General features: G+C 45.3%; 1 protein-coding gene across 1 annotated transcript in view; it reads left to right on the top strand.

Annotated features, from left to right (window-relative positions):
• The window catches only part of LOC147451819 (Pyridoxal phosphate (PLP)-dependent transferases superfamily protein), a 213511-nt gene extending 195788 nt beyond the window's left edge, over positions 1 to 17723 (top strand). The window contains exons 8-9 of the mRNA XM_086517685.1: positions 9868 to 9976; positions 17110 to 17723. Coding sequence (XP_086373811.1) covers positions 9868 to 9976; positions 17110 to 17559 — 559 coding nt within the window. The 3' untranslated portion in view covers positions 17560 to 17723. The remainder of the gene's footprint in view (positions 1 to 9867; positions 9977 to 17109) is intronic.
• Positions 17724 to 26657: the final 8934 nt, after the last annotated feature.

Genomic DNA, 26657 nt, shown 5'->3' with positions numbered 1-26657 from the left:
AATCTCAAGGAGGAAGCGCCCCAGCTGTCTTTGATCTCTTGAGTCCATGAGCTCTTTGAGTGTGGCGATTCCGTATGTCATGGTAATCTCGACAGCTGCAAACATAGTGTTTCTCACTCTCTACCCCTGTTGTGCAAACTCTACAGATCCGGTGCTCTCTGGGAGTGTGAGATTCTCGCCCTGTCTCAATCTCTAATCTATGCGATGAAACTTTGAGCTGCCTGATGGCTACTGTGGCACTGTGGGACAACATCCATGTATCTAGGCCTCTGAATGAAGCCGTCCTCCAAGAGGTCATGAAATGATCCCTGTAGTATGACATCTTCGATGGAAGAGGCTGTCTCGGTGTGATCCATGTCTCCCTGATATATAACTGCCAAAAATCCTGTCTGAGGACTTGATTCCTCTCCTCATAGGAGAGGCGGATGAGTGGTAAGTCTGGGTTGTATTTCAAGGGTGATAGGTGCTCTATATCCAAGCCGTGTGTGCTAAACCACTATGTCATGTGTGCATACCATAAGCCACTCTCTCTAGCATCCGCCAGCTGTTGGGATGCCTCAGGAGCTCGGTATAATAATACCGAGGAGGAGCTGTCGTACTCTCTGAATAAAACATACTGTCTGAAAAAGAGCCTCCACTAGCGTGGGTGGTGAGGTTAGCTCTGCTCTAATGATGTCATGTGGCACTGAGGTTTCCCGCGTATCAAGCGGAATGGGGAAAAGCCAGATATCTAGGCCCCTCACAACAAGAGACAGGTAAGTGACAAAAGAGGTTTAGAAACCCCGTCAAAGGCATGTGTTGGCATGCGTTATTAAAGCACAAAGAAGTAAAAAATGTATATGGCACTCATACACCGCGGTGTGCATCAAAGACATGGCACCTCGACTCGCCCGCCTATTAGTGTAAAACATGCTTTGTTTCTGATCTGCTTGGATGTATGGGAAATAAGAACCTTGGTCTTACCAAGGTTCATAGTGAGACCTCTCTGTGCGCAGAAGTCATCCAAAATCTAGAGATGTCAGTGTAGCCCCTCCTGTGACTCATATTCGAGTACCATATCATCATCATATAACATATTGTGAATAGGTGTACCTGCTAAATCCATGCCCTCGTCCCCAACTCGAAGGATATGCTCTGACAGCTCATCAATATATGGCCCAAGCAAAGTAGGTGAGAGAGGACAACCTTGCTTCATCCCAATGGTGCTAATAAGAGATGGTGAGGTACCTCCTAGACAACGTACCCTGGCTGACATGCACTCATAGAGAGAAAATTCCCCAAATCATCTCCAAAGGGACTCCCAGTGAGTGAAGGTGATGGAAGAGTGTGTCCCATTGTACTATGTCGAAGGCTTTGCGGAAATCCACAAAGAAGCAGTGTAGATGTCTCTTCCATGCCTTTGCCTGATCAATTAGACAGCACAGAGTGAAAATATAGTCTATTGTAGAGAAGGCCCGTCTGAAGCCTGCATGTCCTGGTGCTCGTAAGCACTCGCGCTCTGCATAAAAACTCATCTCCGCCTCTAGTATTGCTCTATAAAGCTTTGCCAATGTGTGACCAGTCATGATAGTCCTATAGTTTCCCGGGTCAAGTGGATCCCCGGACTTGTGGATAGGCACGTCTACATAGTCCACTCTGAAGGCAATCCCTCTGCCAATGCTCTATTGAAGAGCATTGCAATGAAAGGGGCTAGTGTATCTGCAGCATATATAAGGTGCTCACTCTGCATACATGTGTGATGTGTGGAGCATCCATGTTGTAGGAAGCGTATAGCTCTCTTTACCAAACCTGCTGTGAAGAAAGTAGAGGTGGTTAGGCGCGCGTGGTCCCGCAGGCTCTGGTATGGGTGGCTGTCTTGGGATCTGGTAGAGCCTATGTGCATAATCATGCCATCTCTGTCGGTCCTCAATCGGGATAGATTGGCGAGGCTCCTGTAATCGACGCCAAGCCACTGCTGAATGGTGGCTCATCAGTAAGTGGAAGAGATTTAGCTCTTGTGTCTCCTCAAACTCCCGCTTTTTAATGTGGGTGAGGGACCTCATCTGTCTACAGGCCCCTCTCTCTCTCTCTCTCTCTCTCTCTCTCTCTCTCTCTCTCTCTCTCTCTCTCTCTCTCAGTGTGGATAGTTTCATATGACTCTTCTTCTCTCGGATAGATCTTTAAGGTCTCTTGGGATAGTTTTCTACGACGTTAAAATCTTCTCTCTCTCTCTCTCTCTCTCTCTCTCTCTCTCTCTCTCTCTCTCTCTCTCTCTCTCTCTCTCTCTCTCTCTCTCTCTCTCTCTCTCGCGCGCCTATTGCACTCTGTGGGCATAGGTGTCTGTATAGCTCTCTACACTGGCCATCATACCATCTATTCTGGGGCATGGCCCTAGAACGAGTACTACTGCTAGTGTGTGTGTGTGTGTGTGTGTGTGATGTGGAAAGCTAACGAGATAGGGCTCACATTGATTGGGCTAGATGGGATGATGGTCCAATAGGTTTTTGTCATGCATCTGGACCTCAGGATCAGCCGCAAGATATGTTATTTCATGTGGATGATAGCGCATGCAGATTTGCCTGTTGGCACCTGAACTATTGTCACTAGTCATGATCCAACTTGTTAGAGATGTACTTGGGCTACAGTCACTAGTCAAGATCCGACTTGTTTGAGATGTACTTTACAGGCTGAGTCTTTGGGGCATTGTTTCTGGGTTTGTCAATATGCTCAGCCAGTGTGGAGGGCAATTTGCTGTTTGTTGATCAGAGTGGGCATACATGATGGGCGGGGGGGGGGGGCATGGCTTTTGCAATTTCTGGGGTCACACCCCTATTTCCTGGGATTACCGACATATCCAATCTTAATGCTTACTTCCTTAGGATATAGACCATGCACTCTACAAATGATTCCAGATGCATGTCATTGGTTGGACTTCTACCAACGGGATCCAGTTTTTACTACAATCTGCAGCATCACTCTTTGGACCATGTGGAAGGCTCGTTGTGCTCACATTCTGGGCTTAGGGTCTTCCCCTACCTCCACCACTTTCACAGCCATGTGGACTAAGCTGCCGCATACTCTTCGCAGTGGGTGGGATACTTCAGCAGGCTTCTCCGAGGCACGGAGCAGTGTAGATGCTCCTTTCTTCACATATGGGTGAGATCTTTAGTTTTTTACAGTCGGGACCATGGTCACATCACATGGCATTATGCATCTCCCCAATGGTTCATTTGCATTGATCATGCATGCCACCTTGATATCCACATAGCTCTCACATTGTTATCCCACTTTTGTACTTCCTCTAAGCGATAGGCCATTGAGCGTCTCTAGAGGTCTCTTTTGTACACATAATAATAATTTTATATATATATATATATATATATATATATATATATATATATATATAGAGAGAGAGAGAGAGAGAGAGAGAGAGAGAGAGATGAAATGTTATATTAACGTCTTCAAAAGGCCAGAGTGACCTATGAGACCAGAAAGTTACAATGTGGTGGATCTGATACAAAGTCAGAGTAACAAGATGACAAAATGACAAAAATGACAAAATGAAAAAATAAAATACTATGGAATCTTGAACTGCTAGGTGTGAACTAAGCAGCTACACAGCTAGCTGGGATAGCTAGATCACAGGAGATCCAACATCGGTCGCGCTGGCGGATCTCATCAATCTCCTCCATGGTCAGTAGTCTGACCAGGCGTCGTGCATGTCGAGCCAAAGTAATCCGAATCCTATGATGCAGCCTCCATCGATGCTGTGTAGTCCTCCGCAGTCGTGGGCGTCTGGATCTCCCCAGCTCAGTCGCTCGTCGATCAGTATGCCTCTGGTGTGAGGCGACGAGCTCTCCTGTGGTAGTAACTCCTCCGGGTGTCCAGTGGCAGCTCTAAAGAAGTCTATGATCTGTCTCTGAGACTGGCTAGCCTCTCCTCTCATCAGGCTCTCTCTGTGTGTGCGCAGCTCGAGCAAAAACAAACCCAGGCATCTCTGATCCTCCTACCGCATGACTCTAGAGAATGGTCCAAAGTCCTCTCTGAACAAGCAATGGAAGCGGCCTTGTATCTCATAGTAGACGGGGCAGTGGCATTGTAGTGCAACTCTGTCTCAGGCTCAATGTCACACAGGAGGCAAGTCGTGGCCTTTGCTGGTACTCCGCTGTATCTCCCAATCTTGATCTGCAGCTGGTGTGAGGATGTGCGTATCTGGCCAATAGCACATCGTATCCCATGAGACAAGTGGGTGTCCATGTATCTAGGCCTCGTCACAAAACCATCCTCCGTAAGCTGGAGGAGATGCTCTCTGTAGAAAGCCATCTTCGTGCCCAGCTCCTGCACCGGCTGTATCCATGTCCTCTTGCTGTCTAGCTGAGTCAAGTCCTAGCGAATGAGCCTGGTGATCTCGGACTGTGTAAGAGTCAGAGAGGGCGCATCCAGTGAGTACTGGAAGGGAGGCAATCTGTCTATGTTGAACCCATGTGCCTGAAACCATGATGTCATCTCTCCATACCAGCATGCTGTATCTCCCTGCATGGATAACTGTCGAGAGGACTCAAGTGCAAGGCGTGCATATCTGTCTCTAGGAAGTTCCCACATGCGGTGTATGAAGGAGACAGATCTCGTGAGCGCCTCAACCACTAGTGGGGGGGGAAGCTAGCTCTGCTCGTACAATAGCACGTGGTACTGAAGCCTTGGTTCTAATGAGCCTCGAGATCATACAGACCAGAGGTTTCTCCACGTCCCCCCATCCATCACTGCGGCCTGTCCTCCCGTGATGATCCAGTGAAGGTCCCCAAATCGTAGCTCCATAAAGCAATGCAGAAGTCACCAAACTGTCAAAGAACCAGAGCTTCGACCGAGGATTTTGAAACTGAACCTGTGAACGCATCCTTTCCAATCTACCTAATGCTGCATGGGCTCTGGTCAATCTAGTCTTTGCTGGCCTCTTCAGTGAAAATGCTGGCCCACTAAATACCACTCCAAGGTAAGTGTAAGCATCTGTATACTCCACCTTCTGCTGGCCGTATGTGAATGTTGGCGCTGACCTCCTGATCCACTGTGGGGTGGTATTAAATACCATGACCTTGGTTTTACCAAGGTTGACGGACAAACCACTTTCCTGGGCAAACCTATGCAAAGCATCCAGGTGACGTTGCATCCCCTCCGGAGAGTCGGAGATCAACACAATATCATCAGCATATAACAATAGTGGAATCCATGTCCCTGCCAGCTGTGCACCTCTATCCCCATCTCTCTCAATGTAGTCAGAAACCTCATCCACATACATACCAAATAGAGTAGGAGAGAGCGGGCAGCCCTGCATGGGCTCTGGTCAATCTAGTCTCTGCTGGCCTCTTCAGTGAAAATGCTGGCCCACTAAATACCACTCCAAGGTAAGTGTAAGCACCTGTATACTCCACCTTCTGCTGGCCGTATGTGAATGTTGGCGCTGACCTCCTGCTCCACTGTGGGGTGGTATTAAATACCATGACCTTGGTTTTACCAAGGTTGACAGACAAACCACTTTCCTGGGCAAACCTATGCAAAGCATCCAGGTGACGTTGCATCCCCTTCGGAGAGTCGGAGATCAACACAATATCATCAGCATATAACAATGGTGGAATCCATGTCCCTGCCAGCTGTGCACCTCTATCCCCATCTCTCTCAATGTAGTCAGAAACCTCATCCACATACATACCAAATAGAGTAGGAGAGAGCGGGCAGCCCTGCTTCACCCTCCCTCTCTGCCCATCTACTCAGCTGTTGCTCAAGAATAGATCGTACACCGTGCCAATGTGTGTCCAATCATGATAGTGCGATAATTCCCAGGCTCCATAGAGTCTCCCGCCTTGAAGATAGGTACAATAGTAGATAGGCTCCAAGTATTAGGCAAGCCCTCACACATGGCATGGTTAAACGTAACTGCTAGAAGCTCTGCTAGTAAATCTGTGGCATGGGTGAAATGCTCAACCACTAAGCCATCATGATCATACGCTCTCCCAGTCCTCATCCTGTCAATGGCCTTCCTCACCATCTCAGCGGTGAAAAAAGCACATGTGTGTGTGTGGGCATGGATCGGGGGGGTCGGGAAGGGGGGGCTGCTCAGGAAGTGTGTACAGAGATGATGAATACTGGCCCCAGGCCTCTGTAGAAGTGATGGCGGGGGGGGGGGGGGGGGGGGGGGGGGGGGTGCTCATGAAAGAGCCGCCATGCCTCACGTGAGTCCTGACTCAAGAATAGCTGGTATAGATCCTGTTCTAGGCGAGCCAAAAATGCCCTCTTCTTCCGCCACACTAGGCGTCGAAAGTCAATCCGTGACTATCTGTGATTGATGTCCCCCAAAAGCACCTCCCTCTGAAGTCTAGCTCTAGTGTCTCGGCATTCCATAACAGCTATTCTGGGGCATGCGCCCCGAACGGCGTCTCTGCTCAGGTTGGGTATGTGGGGCTGCCTCATGTAGTGTCTGTGTCAGTATAGTAGTAAGCTCCTCCAGAGGTCGCCCTGGCTCCTCTGTGCACAAGCGTCTGTAGATCCCATCTATGTATACAGAATCCGTCTCTCACGTGAAGGTGTAGCGAGTAGGGGCTGCTGCCCGTAGCCTGTGTGCTACACTAAACTGAACAGAGATGGTCAACGACACAAGAGCATGGTCCACTGCCACACCAAAAGGTCTGGGTCCAAGTCTGAGATCCTGGTTACTGGAGATGAGGCTCGGCTGTGCCATGACATAAACCACTGTGTTGGCTCCATGTCTGTGTGGAAATCATGTAAAACCCCCTACAGCGGGAAATCTATGTAGTCCATTCAAGATGGGCAATCCATGTGCAGTCCCCATGTCTATCAAGTGTCGTCCATACTCAGTGTGTTCTCCATCCCGTGATAGTCTAGATAGGCCCGTCTCTACAGCATCCAACTCTCTCAGCATCTCCTTTGAAGTATCATAAAAGACTATCTGATGATGTGCAGTCCTAGCATTGAAATCCCCTAGAATGATGATGTCGCCATCTCTAGAGAACTCCCATATGTCATCATCCAAAATAGAGAAGGGGGACTGTCCTCTGGGTGGTGCATAAACTGACGTACTCGGGGGAAAGTAGCAAATAGCAATGTAAAGATATCTGCCTGTCTCTGCTCTCAACCCCACCCACATGTACCTAGCTTGCTCATCCCTGCGGGCTATATGTATCAATGGTTGCAACTCCTCCCTGAATAACACTGCCACTCCTCCTGAGCCCCGCCCTTTGTGCTCTGATCGTGTCTCCTGTCTATAGGTTGTCTCCCATCTATAACCACTAATGTGAGGCATAGATTGCCCCGGGCCTGATGTGTCTCAGAGTAGAAGACGATGTCTCTTCCCGTAAAACTATCCTCAAAAGCACCCACATCAAGGCGCATAGATCCATTACAATTCCAGGTGGCAACTTTGAGTGTGGTGGTCCCATAGGTCTCGCACCGTCATGTGGAGCGTCGCTCTACAATCACCACCCGGCCATCTCTGTAGAAGGCTGTCTTTCCCTTCTCCCTTGCCGCTTGAATCTCTGGCATTACCTCCCTCATATGCGCAAGCTGTGTGAGAGTGAGGTCATCTCCAAGGATTATGCCCGTTTTCTTTAGTGTAGGGCGCTTCTTCAAGACATCCTTCTTTGCCTCCATGGATGGGAAACGGATTATTAAAGATCTCTCTTTTGAAGTCTCCCCATTGCCTTGTGTCTTCTTCCCTACCCTCCATGCCTTTGTATGAGTAGCCTCACTACCCATCATGCGGAGAAGTTCTTCGACTTTCCCTTCCACATCATCTCGGTCTTATAGACTGGTTACTCTTATTTGCAAGGCTCTAGTTTTCGTTCGCTGCTCTTCTTCTAGAGTCATGTTGATGATTGTAGGAGTGGGTACGGATGTGGTTTCTTTCCCTTTCCCTTTCTTAGCGACTTCTATCCATTTCTTGGCCTCATCCGCCTTCTTCTGCGTCTTCGTGATTACATCCATCCACGAAGACGTCTTTACCACCTTCTATTTCTCCTCCTCTGTGATCATCCGTACGTGCTCCTTGATGACCTTGATCTCCTCTATCACCGAGGGCTGGAATTCCCCTTCTGCCAATCCATTGCTTACTCTATCCGCAAGCTCTCGCTTGAGGGCTGTGACCTCTTCTCTAAGTGCTTGTGAAATCCGTCTTAAGTGCTCTTAGCTCTGCGTGCAAGTCCTCTTTCTCCTTCTTCCATTGCGCGCCTTCGTTGAGGAACATTTGAAGAAGGTTGGCCTTCTCTTTCCACCATCCCTCCGTCTCTGCTTTCCATTCTTTCATCTCCCTTTCCATTTGTGTTATCCGCTTGTTTGTAAGCACAAAGGTTGCCTTCGTATGGGGCTTACATATTGGCGAAACGTTCATGGCTTCCACTGGCAAAACTGGTGAAACGTTCATGGCCTCCATTGGCGATGCGGGTACCCGGTATAGCTCGACGCTCTGGCTCGGATGAGTCCAGGCGGAGAAGTAATAACCACAGCCCGAATGCGGGTATATGCACTACCACAGCCCACTGGGGGACACCCAGTCTGCTCTGCCAAATATCCAAAGGCTCAGCCCCATTTTTGTTTATTCATGATACCTGCACCCTATGAATATATTTGTTGTCCTCAATTATGCATACATAAAATAGCTGAAAATTTGTCTGTCTGCTGAGAGAGGCAATTCTGGAAATTCTATGCCTTTGAGAAGATTGCAAAAACAGTAACCTTGTAGCTGACGGGCTGTGTAGAGGGCTTCGCGGCAACAACCAGCAAATGTAGAAAACGGGTGAAAGAACAGGTCGCTGCAGCAAAATGCAGGTTCACATGCTGCTGCACCTGTTGTTGCTGCTGCACCTGCGCGCCTCTCTGCTGTTGCACCTACACGCCCCCCTGCTGCTGTGCCTGCGCGCTCTCCTGCAGTTGCACCTGCTGTTGCTACACGCCCCCCTGCTGCTGCACGTGCGCGTTCTCCTGCAGTTGCACCTGCGCAAGCCCGTCAGCTGGGAGAGAGAGCCCCTTGCAGTTGCACCTGCGCGAGCCCGTCAGCTGGGCTTTTTCCTGTGCGAGCCCGTCAGTTGCAGCCCCTGAGAGAGAGAGAGAGAGAGAGAGAGAGAGAGAGAGAGAGAGAGAGAGAGAGAGAGAGAGGGGTGTTGTTGTGAGCACTGTAGATGGTAGGAGATGGAGCCTTTAAGCCTTCAAAGAGGCAATTTGCAATGTGGAAGATGGATCTCAATGGAAGGAGATGGCCCCCGTTTATATATAATGCGGGTGGGTGACAATGTGGCTCTCCCCTGGTGAACCCCCAATGGCCAAACTGTGCCTAAAAGAGTCAGAAACACCCTTTTTTCTTGAACTAGTTGTTGGATTGTACGACTAGCCTGTTCCAACCGGTTTGCATTCTGGAAACTGTGTCCTACATCCCCCCTCTCGTATACTCGTGCGCACACACTAAAAGAAAGGCGAATGGGCCGTTTGTCCATCCCAATGCCGTCCCCAGCCCAAGGCCCTATTTCCCCCCATTCCTTGTGATTATGCTTAGAGGGAGTGTTGACCGGATGCAGTAAAGAGCTACAATTCTCTGAGCAAAGTGAGAGATCATAGATTGTACATTAAGATAAATACATCCTGGCACATACCATCTAATGTTGTAGTCCTCTGCTGGAGCTGAAAGAGAAAAACAGAGGATGGTATGCTAGTGGGGGCAGGGGGCCAAGTCCATAAAAAGTTCTCCCCCCATAGACTCACCTGCATGTGTTGTGCAAATGCATGTACGGGTTTATTTAGCTCAAGTTTGATTCTTTCATCTGACAATGACACTAAGTTCTTTACTGAGATAAAAGAGTGGCTGTACTGTTGTAATGAATAATGCTACAGGTATTTCATGTTTGATGGGCTTCAACATTCATGCATTGAAGGAGACCACATTGTCAACATTTTTTCTTTCTCTAAAGCTTATGGCATGATGGGATGGAGAATTGGATATGTGAGTCATGTTTCCTTTGTTAATGCTGGGTGATAGTGCAGTAGTATGTTAATGAAAATTAGTCGAATTTTGTGCTTAGGCTTGTGTCAAATGTTGTTTGCCATGTTTACAAATGTTTCAAGCAAAGGAATTGAAGTACTTCTTGTACTTCTTGCTTAGCAGAAATGTCAAAGCAAAAGACCTCAAAAATTTCAAGCTTCTTTTGAAGAAGTTAATATCTAAGCAGACACAGAGCATTTGTTCATCGTCAATATCATTTACTGGTTAAAAGGCTTCATGAATCCTGGGTTCTCTTCGGCTTTATTATAGACAGGATCGCCAAGCAACAAAGGCTGGGTTAGACTAAGCAAGCAGAGAACAAGAGAAAGGAAGGTAATGGCTCACGCATGTTTTATTAAGGCAGGTGGCTGGCTTAGCTCGATTGTTCAAGTTGTCCTCTCTGCACCTGATCAGACTGGCTCTTGACACCTAAACAGTAATTTTGAGAAAAGAGATTCTCTTCCTAGGGTGAATTATATGGTAGCAAGACTCAAAAGCGGGGTAGATCATTTGAGCTCTCCTTTCTAAACGACAACAAGAATCGATAGCGGGGTAGATCATTTCAGCTCTTGTTACTAAACAGCTTTGGCAAGAATAAAATAAATAGCCTTAAAGGGAAGATTACTGGGCTTGAGAAATGCTGATTGCAAAGATTGTGAATCCTACAAAATGTTGGAATAGCTTGCTTGTCATAGCGCCCTACACTTAGAGCTTATTGTAATGCTTTCAAATTTGGGTAAGAGGGCGGGTTTATAATACGAACTTTGATGAGTGACCTAGAATGGATGATGTAAGAAGGATTACATCTAAGATCATAGTTACAAGGAAACTTCGTTTCGGGGCCTATCGGATCGGAAACTCTGTTTCCAAAGTCCCTTGTTTCTCGTTTCCATCTTGTGGCTTCTCCAGAAAATTCCAAACGTTGCATACATAAGATATCTATTAGAAGCCATTTGTAAACCATTCTATCAAATAGAGCAAACCGTTTCCGTCTTTGAGGGCCTTGCTTGTCTCATTCCTGTTTCACGTTCTATTTGACTATGTTTAAGATATTCAATGCGGACCTTGTCCACTTCCTCTTTCAGTGGCGCTTTTTAGCAGCTATCTTGCGGCTTGTGGTCTCTCATCGACTTCCTCCTCAGCACTAGACTGGTGTTTTTCTCCTCCTCCTGGATGGGCACCTTCTATGGGAGCAGTTTTGGTTATCCTCTTCAACCTCTTCCCACTCACCCTTCAACCTCCTGGGTAGTGGTTGCGTCTTTTGATTCTATCTTGGGCTTCTTCAGTCACACCCCATACCTTCTTGGGTGGTTTTCCTCTTCACAGAAGCCTGGTGGTGCCTATCTTTCAGAGGCTTTGGTGTCTCCCTTAAGTAGTTTACAAGGCTCTTTTTACTCTCATTAGGATGGTTTTCCCCCCTGGTATGTTTTAAGCATTATTAGTTTTTATGGTTTGGCCATTGGCCTTTGTAATTGCCTACGGGCGTCCTTCAATTTTTACTTACCCTTTGGGTTGGCACCATTTTGGGCGCTCGATTAGAGAATGTCAGCTATGCTTTTCTTCAAAATAGAAAAAAAGAACAATAGTCGGCAACTCAAATGGTTTTTTTCTTGGCTGAAAGGTGCTCCCTCATGTTCCTTACAAAATCGTGCGAGTGTTTATGCATGAATAATGCTCCTGGACACTAAACATAACAACCAAAATCTCTACACCTGTAAGATACACCAATACCAAAATCATGCTCTCAAACATCTTATTATCTGTAAAAATTCTCTAATAAGCCACTGCTACAGGTTATGCCACTGTTATCTCTCTCTCTCTCTCTCTCTCAGAGGGATACCAGCAGACAGCAGGATATGCCGATTATGCCAGAGAGAGCCAGAGACAGAGTTGCACTACATATGTCATTGCACAGTGTTCTATGAGATACGGGGGCGTTTCCACTGCTTATTCAGAGAGGGTTTTGGTCCTCTATCTAGGGTCATGAGTTATGAGGATCAGAGATGTCTTGGACTATATCTACTTGAGTTACACAGGTATAGAGACACTTTACTGGGGAGAGATAGAGAGAGGCAGTCCCAGAGACACATTACAGATTTCTTTTCACTAGATATGGGACAGCCAGAGGAGCAGCCACCACTGCAGAGCTCGTCCCACACTCATTCGACCACTACTGGCACTCTCATCGACCGAGCATTGGAGCTACAGAGATACAGACGACCGCGACTGAGGAGAGGAGCTACACAGCATCGACGGAGACTACAACAGAAGATTCGAGCCATACTCTCTCGACATCCAGAGTGCAGATGAGGATGGATCCTCACCATTTCTTCCATCTTTGTTTCACACACTGTTACATCCAGTTTACCGGGTACCTATTGTATCAGTTGCTACACCCACGTAGTTTTAGATTGTAGTAGTAGTAGTAGTATTTTGTTCCACTTCTAGTTCTTTTCTAGTTCTTTTCTACCCAGACATGGTATTAGATTCACTATTTTGTAACTGATTGGTCTCATAGGTCATTTTGGCCTTTTGAAGACGTTAATATAACATTTCATTTCATTTCTCTCTCTCTCTCTCTCTCTCTCTCTCTCTCTCTCTCTCTCTCTCTCTCTCTCTCTCTCTCTAGGGGCTGCTTTGCCGCTTCCAACGTATGTGTCTCACTACCCGTTTGTAAACTAGGATAGGTCGTTGTGCTTGTCATTGTCTCTTTGTCTGTCTCTATGTTTGATCTACACTATGCTAATGTTGAGCGCTCTACTATTGCTGCTTTTGACCCCTCTAATATCTATCATGTTGTCGCACAATGTCATACTGTCGTGCAGAACTTTGTTCGGTCTGTTGTGAATGTGAGGGCCGTCCTCTCCTGTGACCAATCTGTTTGATCTACACTGTGTTAATGTTGAGCACTCTACTGGTTCTAATTCTGACCCCTTTTGACCTCTATCATGCTGTCGCACAGGGTCATGCTACTATGCAGAACTCTGTCGGGTCTTTTTTTTCCGAGAAAAAGATCCTTCCATTTGTTAAGAAAAGTGCCCATAGGGCTACAATCACCTCTACGAGAGAGGGCTACATCTACCATAGAGGAGACTCTCCCAATGAAAAAACAACATATGTACAATGAGGGCTAAATCAAGAGATGGGAGGAGGGAAGAGCCACACAGGTGGACGGTAGTGCCATGTGGGCTCACCGCGGACGATGGTGAAGAAAGGCCCAGGGCGTCAGAGTCGTAGGAACGCCTCTCTGCGCTCCTGCATGCGGTTGGAGCTGCCCTGAAGTCTTTCAAACTGTCCCCCGAGAGTCTGGATCAACTCCAGCCAAAAGTCACGAACAGTCTCTGCTAGTGGGACAGGGCGAGCCTCGAAGGTGCGGAAGCAACGGGCCCGCCAAATGAACCAGAGTGTCAGGCCACAAACGAGCTCCCAACACACCTCTCTTACTCTGCACCACTCCTAGGGGGTAAGCTCTGTAGTAGGCTGGAGTGTAGTCGACCTCCCTGGATCACTATCATCATGCTGGTGGAAGATAGCTCAAACTGTAGTGCAGGGCCCGTGAGGGTGGACCAAGTAGCTGCCCCCAAGTGTATTGTCGCGCTATGGAAAGAGCTGGCATCAGCCGAAGGACCCGAAGCCAAACCTGCAGTGCCATAGGGCAGTCCCACAGACAGTGACGCTGACTCTCCAAAGGATGGTCACAAGCTGCACATGGTGCCGAAAGGCCACTTTGTACTAGCAAGCTCCCCAATGCTGTAGCTCTGTGTGCAACTAGCCACTAGAACAAAGTGACTCGCCGCGGCTGTCTGGAGTCCCACAACCTCGCCCAAAAGTCTGACAAGAACTCAGCTGTAATACCCTCCCCTGGTCAATGAAGTGTTGTAGCAGGACGAGCCTCTCCCCTTGCTGCCAGTATGTGACGCCCCAGTCGAACAGTGTATTGAAAGAAAGGGATCCCTTGGTGGTCGGTTGAAGAGAAAGGGTCTCTCCAAAACCACTCTCCAGGATTCCATTGCAATCGTGCCAGAGGGCAGCTCTCCCAAGCCCAAAGCCTCCAATGGCCTTTCTCAAGAGCTGCTGGATCAACATCTATGATACCGAATCCTCCACAGATGCCCACTACTCGTATCCTCTGAAAGCAGCACTTCGCAATTTGTGGAGCCTTTACTGAGACTATGTAGTCGACCCTCACCCTGAATCTCAAAGAACATGGGAGGGTACGGTCTCTGAGCAAGCTGCAATGAGAACCTCCAGTCATGTGAAGGCCCCCATCCATCTTGGAGCTGCTGTCTTTAGAGGGTTGAGCCACTCAGCTGGTAAAGCCTCTATGATGTCCTGGCACATGCTCTGCACCCCTCTCATGCCCTGTAGCAGCTGGATGCTCTGTATCTCCTCTGGCAAACCTGAGAAACTTGAAGCCAGTCGCCTAGAGTGCGTGGTGGACCCTCTGCCATGGGACCCCAAGAAACATGAGGCCTACTATCAACCAAGTGGCCTCTTTGAGTGCTAACCATGGGGTTCCAAACAAGGGGCTGTCTCAAGCGCTCCTCCGTGCAAGTGGGTTGGTGCTGCTCCATGCCACTCCGCAGCTGCTCGCTCCCAAGAGCAAAGCAGGCTCGCAGCAAAACGATCCTCTAGTCTCCTGCTCAGACCAACTCTGCGCATCTCTGTAAATAACTCTGTTGGGTCTTGTGTGGCTATGAGGACCATCTTCTCATGCGACCAATCTTTCTCTGTTGTCGCCCTCCAAGGCAATCTCTCATCAATGCCCCATCTCATTACATCTAAGGCATTGATTTGGTCTACCCGTAACCACACTCCTCTGCAAGTGTTGTACCCCTTTCCAATCAAAAGTGATGGTATATGGAAACTGTGTGGAAGGGGTGGTAGCCACCTCTATAGAGGCACAGATATATGAGTTTGTACAAAAGACATAAATGATATGCCAAAAATAGAATCTGCCCAACATGTTTGGCAATCAAAATTGTGCAGGTAGCTCTGGAAAAGAAATTTTACATAGTACTTCAAGACCTGACACTTGTTCCCAGATGCAGCTAATGTAAATCCTCATACCACGGATGCAAAAAAATCAATCTATTCTTGAAAGCGAGAGGACTGGTTGACGTCCCTAGAAGCAAGCTCCCGTGACAAGAAAACGGCAATAAAAGTACCGCTTTCCCAATACGATGATGGCCTTCATTGTACCTTCATCCAAAGCGGGTAGATTGCATTTGAGTCACTCCCATGACAAGAAAACGGCAATAAAAGTACCGCTTCCCAATACAATGAGTCCTTCACTGTACCTCCATCGAAGCGGCTAGATTGCACTCGAGTCACTCCCGGATATTGACCCGAGTGTAGGAGCATTCGACCAGGCGGCCGACAAACCTCTGAGAGAGAGAACTTCAACATGGTCACCAATTTTCTGCTGTAAATCCTCCGACAAGATGAACGATTGCCATAATACTGGAGGGAGAAAGTCATCCATGGAAAAATTATTTACCAGGTGGAGGGTTGTAACCCTTCGCCACCTCACCTTTCAAACCCAAGCAAGTGAAGGTTATGTGTGAGATTGAATGTGTGGGTGTGTGTCAAATCTGTGTGTGTGTGTGTGTGTGTGTGTGTGTGTGTATCTGTGAGGCGGACTGTTGGTGTGTTTCTGAAAGGATGTGTGTTTGTGTAAGTGTGTGTGTGTAATGGAGGCGGGTGTTGTGTGTGAGGAAGGCAACGCACGAGGTCTGGCAGGTCTATGAAAGGCTATCATTCAGAGGAAGTACAAAAACAGATAACACAATGAGGGCTATGTGAACATCAGGGTGGCCTGTACTGTTCTTTTTTTTTTGGCAGGAAATGAGGCTGTATTTCTGTGCACAAACGAGACCTCAGGAGATGCATAATGGCCTATCATCCAGAGGAAGTACAAAAACAGATAACACAATAAGGGCTACGTGAACATCAAGGTGGCCTGTATGATGAATGTAGGATGAACCACTGGGGAGGTGCATAATGCCAGGTGATGCGACCATGGTCCTGACTGAAAGAACTGAAGATCTCACCCATGTGTGAAGAGAGGAGCATCTACACTGCTCCGCTGCCTTTGAGGAGCCTGCTGAAGTATCCCACTGACTACGAAGAGTATGCTGTAGCTCAGTCCAAATAGCCGTCAAAAATGGTGGATGTAGGGGAAGACCTATGAGCCCAGAATGTGAGCGCAACAGACCTTCCACATGGTCCTAAGAGTGCTGCTGCAAATCGTAGTTAGAACTGTGTCCCGCTGGTAGATGTCCAACTCGTGACCTTTATCTGGGGTCATCTGTAGAATGCCTGGTCTATATCCTAAGAAAGCAAGCATGAAGACTAGATATGTCAGCAAGCCCTGAAAAATGGGGACCCTGGAAATTTGTCTAGGCCAGAAGTCTAAGCATTAATTGATGTACACTAAGAGCATGGGCTGCTGAGACTCATTGCCAGGTACAGTTCAATTACTAAGCAGGTGATACGTTTTGGGTAGCACAGCCTAGACAAAGGCCAATATCTCAAGATCCTACTATAGAAAAAAAAAAATGTTCAACGGCGGTCGTCGTTCAGGACTCTTACCCAGGTTGGATTATCGTCTATTCTTGCTTAGGCTTCTTTTCATTGCTGGACTATCTATGTAGCTATCAATTGCTCAACTTCGGTTACATAACTTAGACACAAGGAGAAATTGCTTCTACACATCTAGAGAACTTCCAAGTATTATCTTGTCGTCTAGCCCACCGCAAAATGGAAGAAAGTCATTTTGCTTACACCTATTTTCATAACGAGTGCAGTGCCCCTTGTCACTGGAATCTGGATAATGGATCGGATGCAGACATCATATCATACAGGCGTGATCTGGGTTGAGAGGGGCCTATAATTTATTATAAAACGATGTATGATGTGTGATAGAGGCTTATTTAATTACTGATGGCAAGGCATTATCTTATCATATTAACAATGTAGAAAGTAAGAATATTTTATATTTTATATTTATAATGAGTTGAAGTGAAGAGACGGCCTAGTTCCAAGTGAACAAGCAAGCATGTGTGATGTTTGAATGATGAATATGTTGGCAGATAGCGTATCCATCGAATGTAGACGGCTTGGGGGCCCAGTTATTAAAAGTGCAAGACAACATTCCGATCTGTCCCTCTATCATTGGACAGAAACTTGCACTCTTCTCTATGGAAGTGGGCCCAGTGTGGGTGCGGAAGAATGTGGAAAAATTGACCAAAAATATTGAAATCGTGAAGGAAGCATTGGCGCCCTTAGGAAAGGAGGCCGTGAAGGGTGGAGAGGCTGCTATTTACCTGTGGGTAAAGTTGCCACAGAATGCAAGGGACGACGTGGCTGTAGTTGAATGGCTGGCAAAGAAACATAGCGTAATGGTGATACCAGGCAGTGCAAGTGGAGGACCAGGGCACATTCGGGTCTCTTTTGGTGGCTTACCTGAGGATTCCTGCAGACTAGCAGCAGCTCGATTGAGAACGGGATTGGAACAGCTGGTTACCCAGGGCTTATCATGATGCCAATTTCTCTTCATCAAGGGAACCTTTTAACCTCCAATTTCTAGCAAATTTAAGAACTTGGTAAAGCTTTCTTTGAATTTCTATTCTTTCAAAACATAATATAGTTGTCACATTGTCATGGCATGCAAAATCTAAATCAAATAAGTCACAATTTTCTTGAACTCAAGCAATTGAAGTAAACAATCAGTACGTTAGTATTGGATGATCAAGACGGTACAAATCGAATTTAACGATTAAACTATAAATCCAAAGAATTTATGTGGCCTTGCTATGGAAGGTCATAGATAACTTCAAATGACTAAATATCACAAAAATTGCGAGTCAATTTTTGTTACTTGGTGACATGTTTGGTGAAGAATATAAGAAGGCAACGTGTTTGATGAACAATATTCGTAGAATCTCTATTTGAAAGCCTTCGTGTAGGTTAGAACATTTTCCACCATAGTTTTGAGAACATGTGAAGACTAGAAAAGACTTTTATATTACACACATTCCCTATTTTAAATGCTATAAGCATGCTGTGTACTCTAAATTAGATGTAATCTCTACGATATTGTTCTTCCATTGACTAGTACACTATTTTGTTCCACATTCCTACAGAAGAGCAAATTTTAAACAAGCCCTACACATGAAAATTTTGACCACCATGCAAAGGAAGAAATGCCTTAAGACGGGTAGGACGTCAAATCCTATCGCAGTCAATGGGTGTGTTGTGGTTTGTCATGAGTTATGTGTGCCTATAGATTTTGTTAAATCTTGATTTGTGAGTTTTATTAGTGCATGTCCATACGTGTATATGTCCTCTCCCTAAAAGAGTAGAGCTTGATTACTAGAGGATGGAAAAGGCCACATGTGATGCTCCAACCAAACAAGCGTCTCCCAACTTACAACAAAGGTGGCACAACATGCATATAAATTAAAATAATCTACATTTTAAAAAGAAAAAAGAGTTTTTTTAGTGCATGTCCATACGTGTATACATATGTCCTCTCCCTAAAAGAGTAGAGCTTGATTACTAGAGGATGGAAAGGGCCACATGTGATGCTCCAACCAAACAAGCATCTCCCAACTTATAACAAAGGTGGCACGACATGCATATAAATTAAAATAATGTACATTTTAAAAAGAAAAAAGAGAAGTGCCTTGGCAACTTAAAACTATAGAGGTGAAAATAGATATTAACAATTGCTTACACAAGGAAGGTAGATGGTAGTGGTATGTCCTCAATGTGATCCACCAAGTGCGACCAATCCAAACAATGGATTCAGGTGATAGTGAAGAAACCATTGCTAACCTGCATTAGAAGCTTAGCCAAGCAAGAGGAGACCAAATCTCCCTATAATGGGGGAAGTTTCCAATAGCAAGGCTTGAACTGACTCTTGGGATATTGCCAAAGAAGCATCTCTGCTATAAGGTAGCAATTGGTGAGGCAAAGTTAGTGTGCAAAAAATGGGTGGATTTAAAAGGTGAATTAGAGATGAGGTGGCTGTTGGAACTAGGGTTGCAGGAAAAAACACACAGCTTGGAGAGGATGAAGAAAGCTCAAGGCACATAACATACAGTATATTACTTTGTGTGCAGTGGAAAGATCAATAGCCCTAGAATGATGGGCATATGTACAATGCACGGGGAAAAAACCTCCTAGTGAGGAAACAAATACCTCGGCGGTCCTAAGTGTGTTCAAACATATCACTACCACATGTATATGGTAACAAATCCCCCCTAGGAGTGATGCGGTGAACAAAAGCTGGCACAAAGTAAAGGGAACTACCATGCCTTGAGGACATGATCAGTCCACAAAGAGGAGTAAACCCAAAGCTTTGTGGAAAGCTTCGAACTTCTCACGAGACAATGTCTGTGAAAAGATCTGCAAGGTTGTCCTGTGTTGGCACATAAGCCAAGCTGATCTCTCTTGCTAAGAGCCTCTCCTTGACATAGTGGTAATGCAGCTCAATGTGCTTTGTGCGAGCATGAAAATTGGGTTCCTCGCAATTGCCAATGCGGTCTGACTGCCAGTGTAATTAGTTTTGCCAATGTTCTGTCTAACACCCAAATCAACCATAAGGCATCTGAGCCACACACTCAATCGTAGTTGTGAAGACTACTCTATACTCAGCCTCACAATTGGAAGTGGCGGCATTAGGTTGCTTCTTGCTCAACCATGGTATGCACGAATTGCCAAGCATGAAACAAAAACCACTTGTGGACATTCGCGTGTCAAAACAACCAGCCCAATGTGAGTCCCAAAAAGCATGTAAGTCTAGCGGCAATGATCCCCGCTTGAGATAAAACAAGCCAAGATATAAAGTGCCACTCAAGTAGCAGAAAATCCTCTTGACAGCCTGCCAATGCTTAGACCATGGGCTATGCATAAATCTGTTGACCTATGAGATTGCAAATTGAATAGCCGGCCTCGTTGCATACATAAATGAGGCATCCAACAGTAGTTTAGTAAAGAGTGACATCTGCACGATCACCAATATCATGAAGACTCAATTTCAAGACTGTTTCCATGGGAGTGGCAATAGGTTTGCAATCCTCAAGTCCAAACTTACACAGCAATGTCTCTATGTAACTTTTTTGACACAAGAACAATACCACCATCACACTGCTTAAACTGGATACCCAAGGAATGATGCAACAACCCTAAATCTTTCATCTTGAAAGTAGCATTTGTTGTAATTAGGGTTGCAGGAAAACACACACAGCTTGGAGAAAACAAAGAAAGCTCAAGGCACATAATAGAGAGTGTATTAATAGAAAGATAGGTAGCCGTAGAATGAATGGGTGTGTATACAATGCACGGGGGAAAAAACCTCCTAAAGAGGGAAAAAATGACCCGACGGTCTTAAGTGTATTCACACACATCACTACCACATGTATATGGTAACAAATTCTCTCGGGAGTGATGTGGTGATCGAGAGCTGGCACATGAGTAAAGGGAAGTGCCATGCCTTGAGGACATGATTAATCCACAAAGGGGAGTAAGCCCAAAGATTTGCTGAAAGCTTTGAACTTCTCACAAGACAATGCCTTTGTGAAAAGATCTACAATGTTGTCATGTGTTGGCACATAAGCCAAGTCGACCTCTGACATAGTGGTAATGCACCTCAATGTGCTTTGTGCGAGCATGAAAAACTAGGTTCCTCGCAACTGCCAATGTGCTTCGACTGTTAGTGTAGATAGTGTTGGCAATGTCCTGTCCAACACCCAAATCAGCCATAAGGCGTCTGAGCCATACACACTCAACCGTAGCTGTGAAGACTGCCCTATACTCAATCTCACAACTACAAGTGGCCACAGTAGGTTGCTTCCTACTGAACCATGGTATACATGAATTGCCAAGCATGAAACAAAAACCACTTGTGGACACTCGCGTGTCAAAACAACCAGCCCAATCTGAGTCCGAAAAAGCATGTAAGTCTAAGGCAATGATCCCCCCTTGGGATAGAACAACCCCAGATGTAAAGTGCCACTAAGGTAGCGGAAAATCCTCTTGACAGCTTGCCAATGCTTAGACCCTAAGCTATGCATAAATTTGTTGACCTGTGAGACTGCAAACTGAATATCCGGCCTCGTTTTGCATACATAAATGAGGTAGCCAACAACATTTTGATAAAGAGTGACATCAGCAAGATCACCAGCATCATGTGGACTCAATTTCAAACGTGTTTCCATGGGAGTGGCAATAGGTTTGCAATCCTCAAGACCAAACTTACATAGCAATGTCTCTATGTAACTTTTTTGACACAAGGCAATACCACCATCACACTGCTTAAACTATAATCCCAAGTAATGATACAATAGCCCCAAATCTTTCATCTTGAAAGTAGCATTCAAATCAGCTTTAAATTCAGTAATATGTGCCTCATTGGGACCAATGATTAGCAAATCATCCACATAAAGAACAACACTGAGAAGTACATCACTCTCACGCTTTACATACAATGTGCTTTCTGTTGGATTGTTACGAAAGCCTCGTTTGACCAAATGAGTGACAGCCTTCTCATACCAAGCACGAGGAGATTGCTTCAATCCATACAAAGCCTTGTTACATTTTCACACCTTATCCTCTTGTCCTTTCTTGACAAAACCGTGAGGTTGCGTTACATAAACTTCCTCAAATATGTCACCATTCAAGAAAGCAGTAACAATGTCTGAGTGATGTACATCTCAACCAAAATGAGTCACCAATGCACATAGAAAACGCACAGTAGTCATACGACAAGTGGGAGAGAAAGTCTCTTCATAATATATGCCTTTTTGCTGTGCATAACCCTTTGCAACAAGACGAGCCTTATAGCGACCAATCTCACCATCCGGCGTGCATTTCAACTTGTAAACCCACTTCCTACCAATGGTCTTTCTGCTAGGAGGCAAATCACATAAATTCCATGTGTTATTTTCTATAAGTACATCATATTCTAATTGCGTGGCAGCCATCCAATCTTTTGAATTATGTGCTTCATCAAAAGACAGAGGTTCCTCAACATCATGTAAGCTAGACACAGCCAAAGCATAACAATGTGATCCATAAGATGCATGACGAGAACCTGAACGAGTACGATTAGACAAAGGTGTATCCAATTTACTGTCACACAATATATGTACCAGCCATTTTGGCATACCTCTAGCCTGCTCATTCTCAGTCCTTTCCTCATCAAGTACATCATGTACATATGCGTCAGTAATAAGCTGATCTGTAATATTTTCAAAAACCCCCATAGGTTGTACATTTTCCTCATTGGAATTTACATTTAAACATCCACCATTGAAAAGAGGCAACAAAGTGTCATAAATGTCATGTGAGCTGACATCATTGTCTCTAGTACATGACAGCAACGACTGAATAGAATCTTCCACAAACACAACATTTCATGAGACCAAGATACACTTTGTGTGCGGATGATACATGTAACCTTTGCTTTCAGCACTATAACCAACAAAAATACATTTGATAGCTTTATCATTCAATTTTTTGCGTTGTGTTTGTGGCACCAAAGCATATTCCAAACAACCAAAAACACATATGTGCTCAATAGAAGGCTTTCTATCATGCCATGCTTCATATGGAGTAATAGACTGCAAAGCTTTCGTAGGACACCTGTTAAGTACATAAGTGACACACATGATGGCCTCAAGCCAAAACGAATGTGGCAAAGTTTAACTTTTGACCATGCATCGTGCCATTTCCGTAAGTGACATGTTTTTTTTACTCAACAACACCATTTTGTTGAGGCATATAAGTCACTGTACATTGGTGTTTTATCCCACGACTAGCCAAAAATGTATTAAATTCATGAGACATATACTCCCCCCCTCGATTGGAACGGAGGGTGTCCATAGTACATTTCAAGACATTTTTAGTCATAGCCAGAAATTGTTTGAAGCACATAAATACTTTGGACTTTTCTTTAAGCGAAAATATCCATGCATACCTGGAATAATCATCAATGAAAGTCACGACGTAAATGTAATTGCCCAAGGACAGAGTTTGCATGGACCCACAAACATCACTATGCACAAGTTGCAACCTGCATGTGGCCCTAACTGAACCATCCTTTGGAAATTCAAACACTGCATCTTACCCAAAATACAGCCTTCACAAACATGTTTGACAGTTGCTTCAAGAGGCGGCAAAGAAGCAACCATATCAGATTTTTGCAAACGCAGCAAACTGAAAAAATTCAGATGCCCAAAGCGTGCATGTCAAAGTTTTGCATATGAAATAGCCTTAGAATCCACAACTGCATTTGCAAAATTCTACCCACACTTGTCATATAAAGTGAGCTTATACAGCCCACGGCATAAAATGCCAGATGCAACAATTTTATCAACCAAAATTGAGATCATGTACTGTACATCTGCCATCCACAAATTTGACTACAAGACCAAGTCTAGCAAGTGCAGACACAGACAAAAAATTATGCTTGATCCCAGGTACATACAATGCATCAACAAGTGTGAAAGAACTGCCATTTGCAGCCGTAAGCACAATTTCCAACTCCCTGAACCGGATAAGAGGCATTGTTGGTACAAGTATCTGAATTCCCATGAGGGACAGACTCAAGAGAGGTGAACAAATCACGATGTGAGGTAATGTGCTTTGTAGCACCACTGTCAAAATACCACATGAATCTGCAACAAGTGACATGCATGCATCATGGACATCAAGATTAGAGGTACACTTTGCACTAAAAGCCCATTCTGCATCAACATCAGCATCACAATCTCCTTTCACAGAAGACTCAACAATAGTTGCATTTGTAGTGAAACCAGTATTAACAGTGGAACCACCCTCTTTATTCTTAGCCTCTTTGGCCTTCAACTTTGGACACTTCTTGATCAAGTGATCATTAGCTTTACAATAATGGCAATGCAACTTCTTATTACCATTATCACCAGAATTGTTGCTAGTAGAAGCATTAGAAACAGGTGATTTACCACTCGCAGAAGAACCATGAGAAGTGGCCACATATTTCTGTTGCCACCTTTTCTTTGAGCAGTAATAAAGGCATGTTCAATTGCACGCTGTTTAGTCCTGTCTTTTCTGGAAAGTGACTCTTGCAACAGCACTGTGCACAATGCATCTAACTTGACAACTTTGAGATTTCCTTAGGTTACAAGTCTCCAAGTACTAGCAAAAGTCTAGCAAGTATCTGGCAAGGCATCAAGAACAGTCTACACAAGGGAACTGTGTGAAATGACTTTACCCGTACAAATTAGTTGCTCATTGATATCCTTGACACAAGCAAGGAAGTGTCAATATCATCTTCCTCATACATAGTCTTCGACTTTAGCTCTTTACGCAGCAATGCAATTTTTGCCTCATTGCGACTTGCATAATGACCAACCAGAATATCCCAAGCCTATTTTGTAGATTTTGTTGAACGAATGTGAGGAGTAAGAGTGCGCTTCACAGACAATGCAATCAATGCATGAGCTTTCGCATCTTTTACATCTCAACAGTGAGCTTGTTCTGTCATAGGCAAAACAACTCTAACAGCAGCAATCCTTGCAACAAGACCTGCAACATCCTCAACATCACTTGTATCCTCAGAACTAGGAGGTACATCAATGCCCTGCACAATTGTTCCAAACACCCTTCGACACAAGAACATGTTGCATCATATAAGCCCACATAGGGTAATTGTCCCCATTCAATCTGTCCTCATCAGTAAACATCATGAACACATCTGTGTTGTCGTCAGCCATGGTAAATGTTGCACCTGATGTGAAAACCGTCCAAAGAGGAGAAGGAAAGTCAGAACAACATGTGCTATGTAGCACAAACTGTAGAAGACCGTAAGGGACATGTTATGTAGAAAACGACAATGACAAAAATTTTGCACAAAATGACAAAATAGCTTGCGCAGTACCGCCTATTGTGAAAACAGAGGTCGAAATGAGCCAGAATCAAAAATCTGAGCAGATGTACGAGCGAATGCTCACCAAATCTCACTAAAACTGAAGAAAGTGAGCAGGCGTGAGCTGGAGCTACTAGTGACTACGCCCGGGAGGACAGAACTTGCTTTGATACCAAATGCTAGAATTAGGGTTGCAAGAAAACACACACAGCTTGGAGAAGACAAAGAAAGCTCAAGGCACACATCAGAGAGTATATTACTTAGTGTGAAATGGAAAGATTGATAGCCCTACAATGATGGACGTATATACAATGCACAGGGGAAAAAATATCCTAGTGAGGAAAAAAATGCCCCGACGGTCCTAAGTATGTTAACACACATCACTACCACGTGTATATGGTAACAGTGGCTACCCTATTTGCATCCTTGATAGACAGTGGAGAAATCCACACTAAAGGCACAAGCGACCAACTCCTTAGGGTGGCTTCTTTTCGAAACGTGTTAGCACATATTCCTTGAATTCAATAAATCATAAATTCAATATCTAAAAGCAAACCCTCAATTGGCCAATCCAATTGAGTTACCTCGGTGCACTAAGTTGTTTCCCTTCGGTGATATAGGCTATCCTCGTTTTGCAGCCACTCATGGTGTGGGATAATGTCCTCTTTCCGTCATGTAATTCCAAATAGGAATCCTATGTCTATCTAAATTTTGAATCTAGTTCGTAGGTAATTGCCCCAATGTGATCCCCAAATGGAATTGGCTACCCTTTTTGATGAGGATATGCTCCCAGTTATCTCAATGGACTGTCTGGCATTGGTTACCCCTTCTAACCCCCCTACCATGGAAGGTTACCCCAGTGTTTTCGGGTTGTGAAATCAAAATGTTTAACATTAAAAATACTTTAGTAATGAGTGTTACCTAAAAATAAACCAACATATGAATTGTTTCTCAAACCCGTCATGCAAACATGTGGAATAATGCCAACAACCATAATAAAGCACAAACCTTCATAAACACATTGTGCTAATGTGACATGTAGTCTCCATTCCATTTCCCCCCTCGGTGATCCACATGCGCGTGTTAAGTGGAAGTGAAAATTTCTTGCGTGATGAGGATGAACCAATAGATAAGTCGTTTTACGGGCGAGAGTTGGACCCATCATCCCTAGTGTGCGTGAGAGGGACTTTTCGCTTACATCATCTCTTCAACATGGGGCTCCACAAATGTTGGGAGGAATCCACATCATCCTTGGGCTATTCAAGTCCTCATCCTCTTGCTATTGCTTGTTGGGTTGGTAAGACCGATGTTTGGAGAGGTAGGTTTCTACTTAACCACGTTGGATGAAAGGGTACGATTTGTGTAGCTATGAGGAGTGCAAGAGGGATGCCAGATAGAGAGCATTAGTTGGGATTAGGGGAGAAGATGGATGTGTAGCCTTGTAGTTAAGATATGGATGAGAGAGGCTAGGGGTGGTGCGGGAGTGGTGTGGTGCTCACTAGTGGAGAGCAAGGGGAGGGATTGATGCAAAAGAGTTTGGGCAAACTTGAGAGCTCTAAACATGCCCTCAATTTCTACAAGCCATGACTTTTTATAAGACAAGGGAAAGAAAGGGGGAGGGGGTTTTTTTCTTTTGGGGGGGGGGGGGGGGGGGGGGGGGGGGGGGGGGGGGGGGGGTTGGCCTTTTATAAGAGAAGAGGAAGAGAATAAAGGGGGTAGGAGCTCCTT

This window comes from Adiantum capillus-veneris, chromosome 8 (assembly GCF_014529385.1).
Source record: "Adiantum capillus-veneris isolate H3 chromosome 8, ASM1452938v2, whole genome shotgun sequence".
Lineage (NCBI taxonomy): Eukaryota > Viridiplantae > Streptophyta > Polypodiopsida > Polypodiales > Pteridaceae > Adiantum > Adiantum capillus-veneris.
Note: the sequence above shows the minus strand (reverse complement) of the source record. Positions and strands in the feature narration are given on the sequence as shown.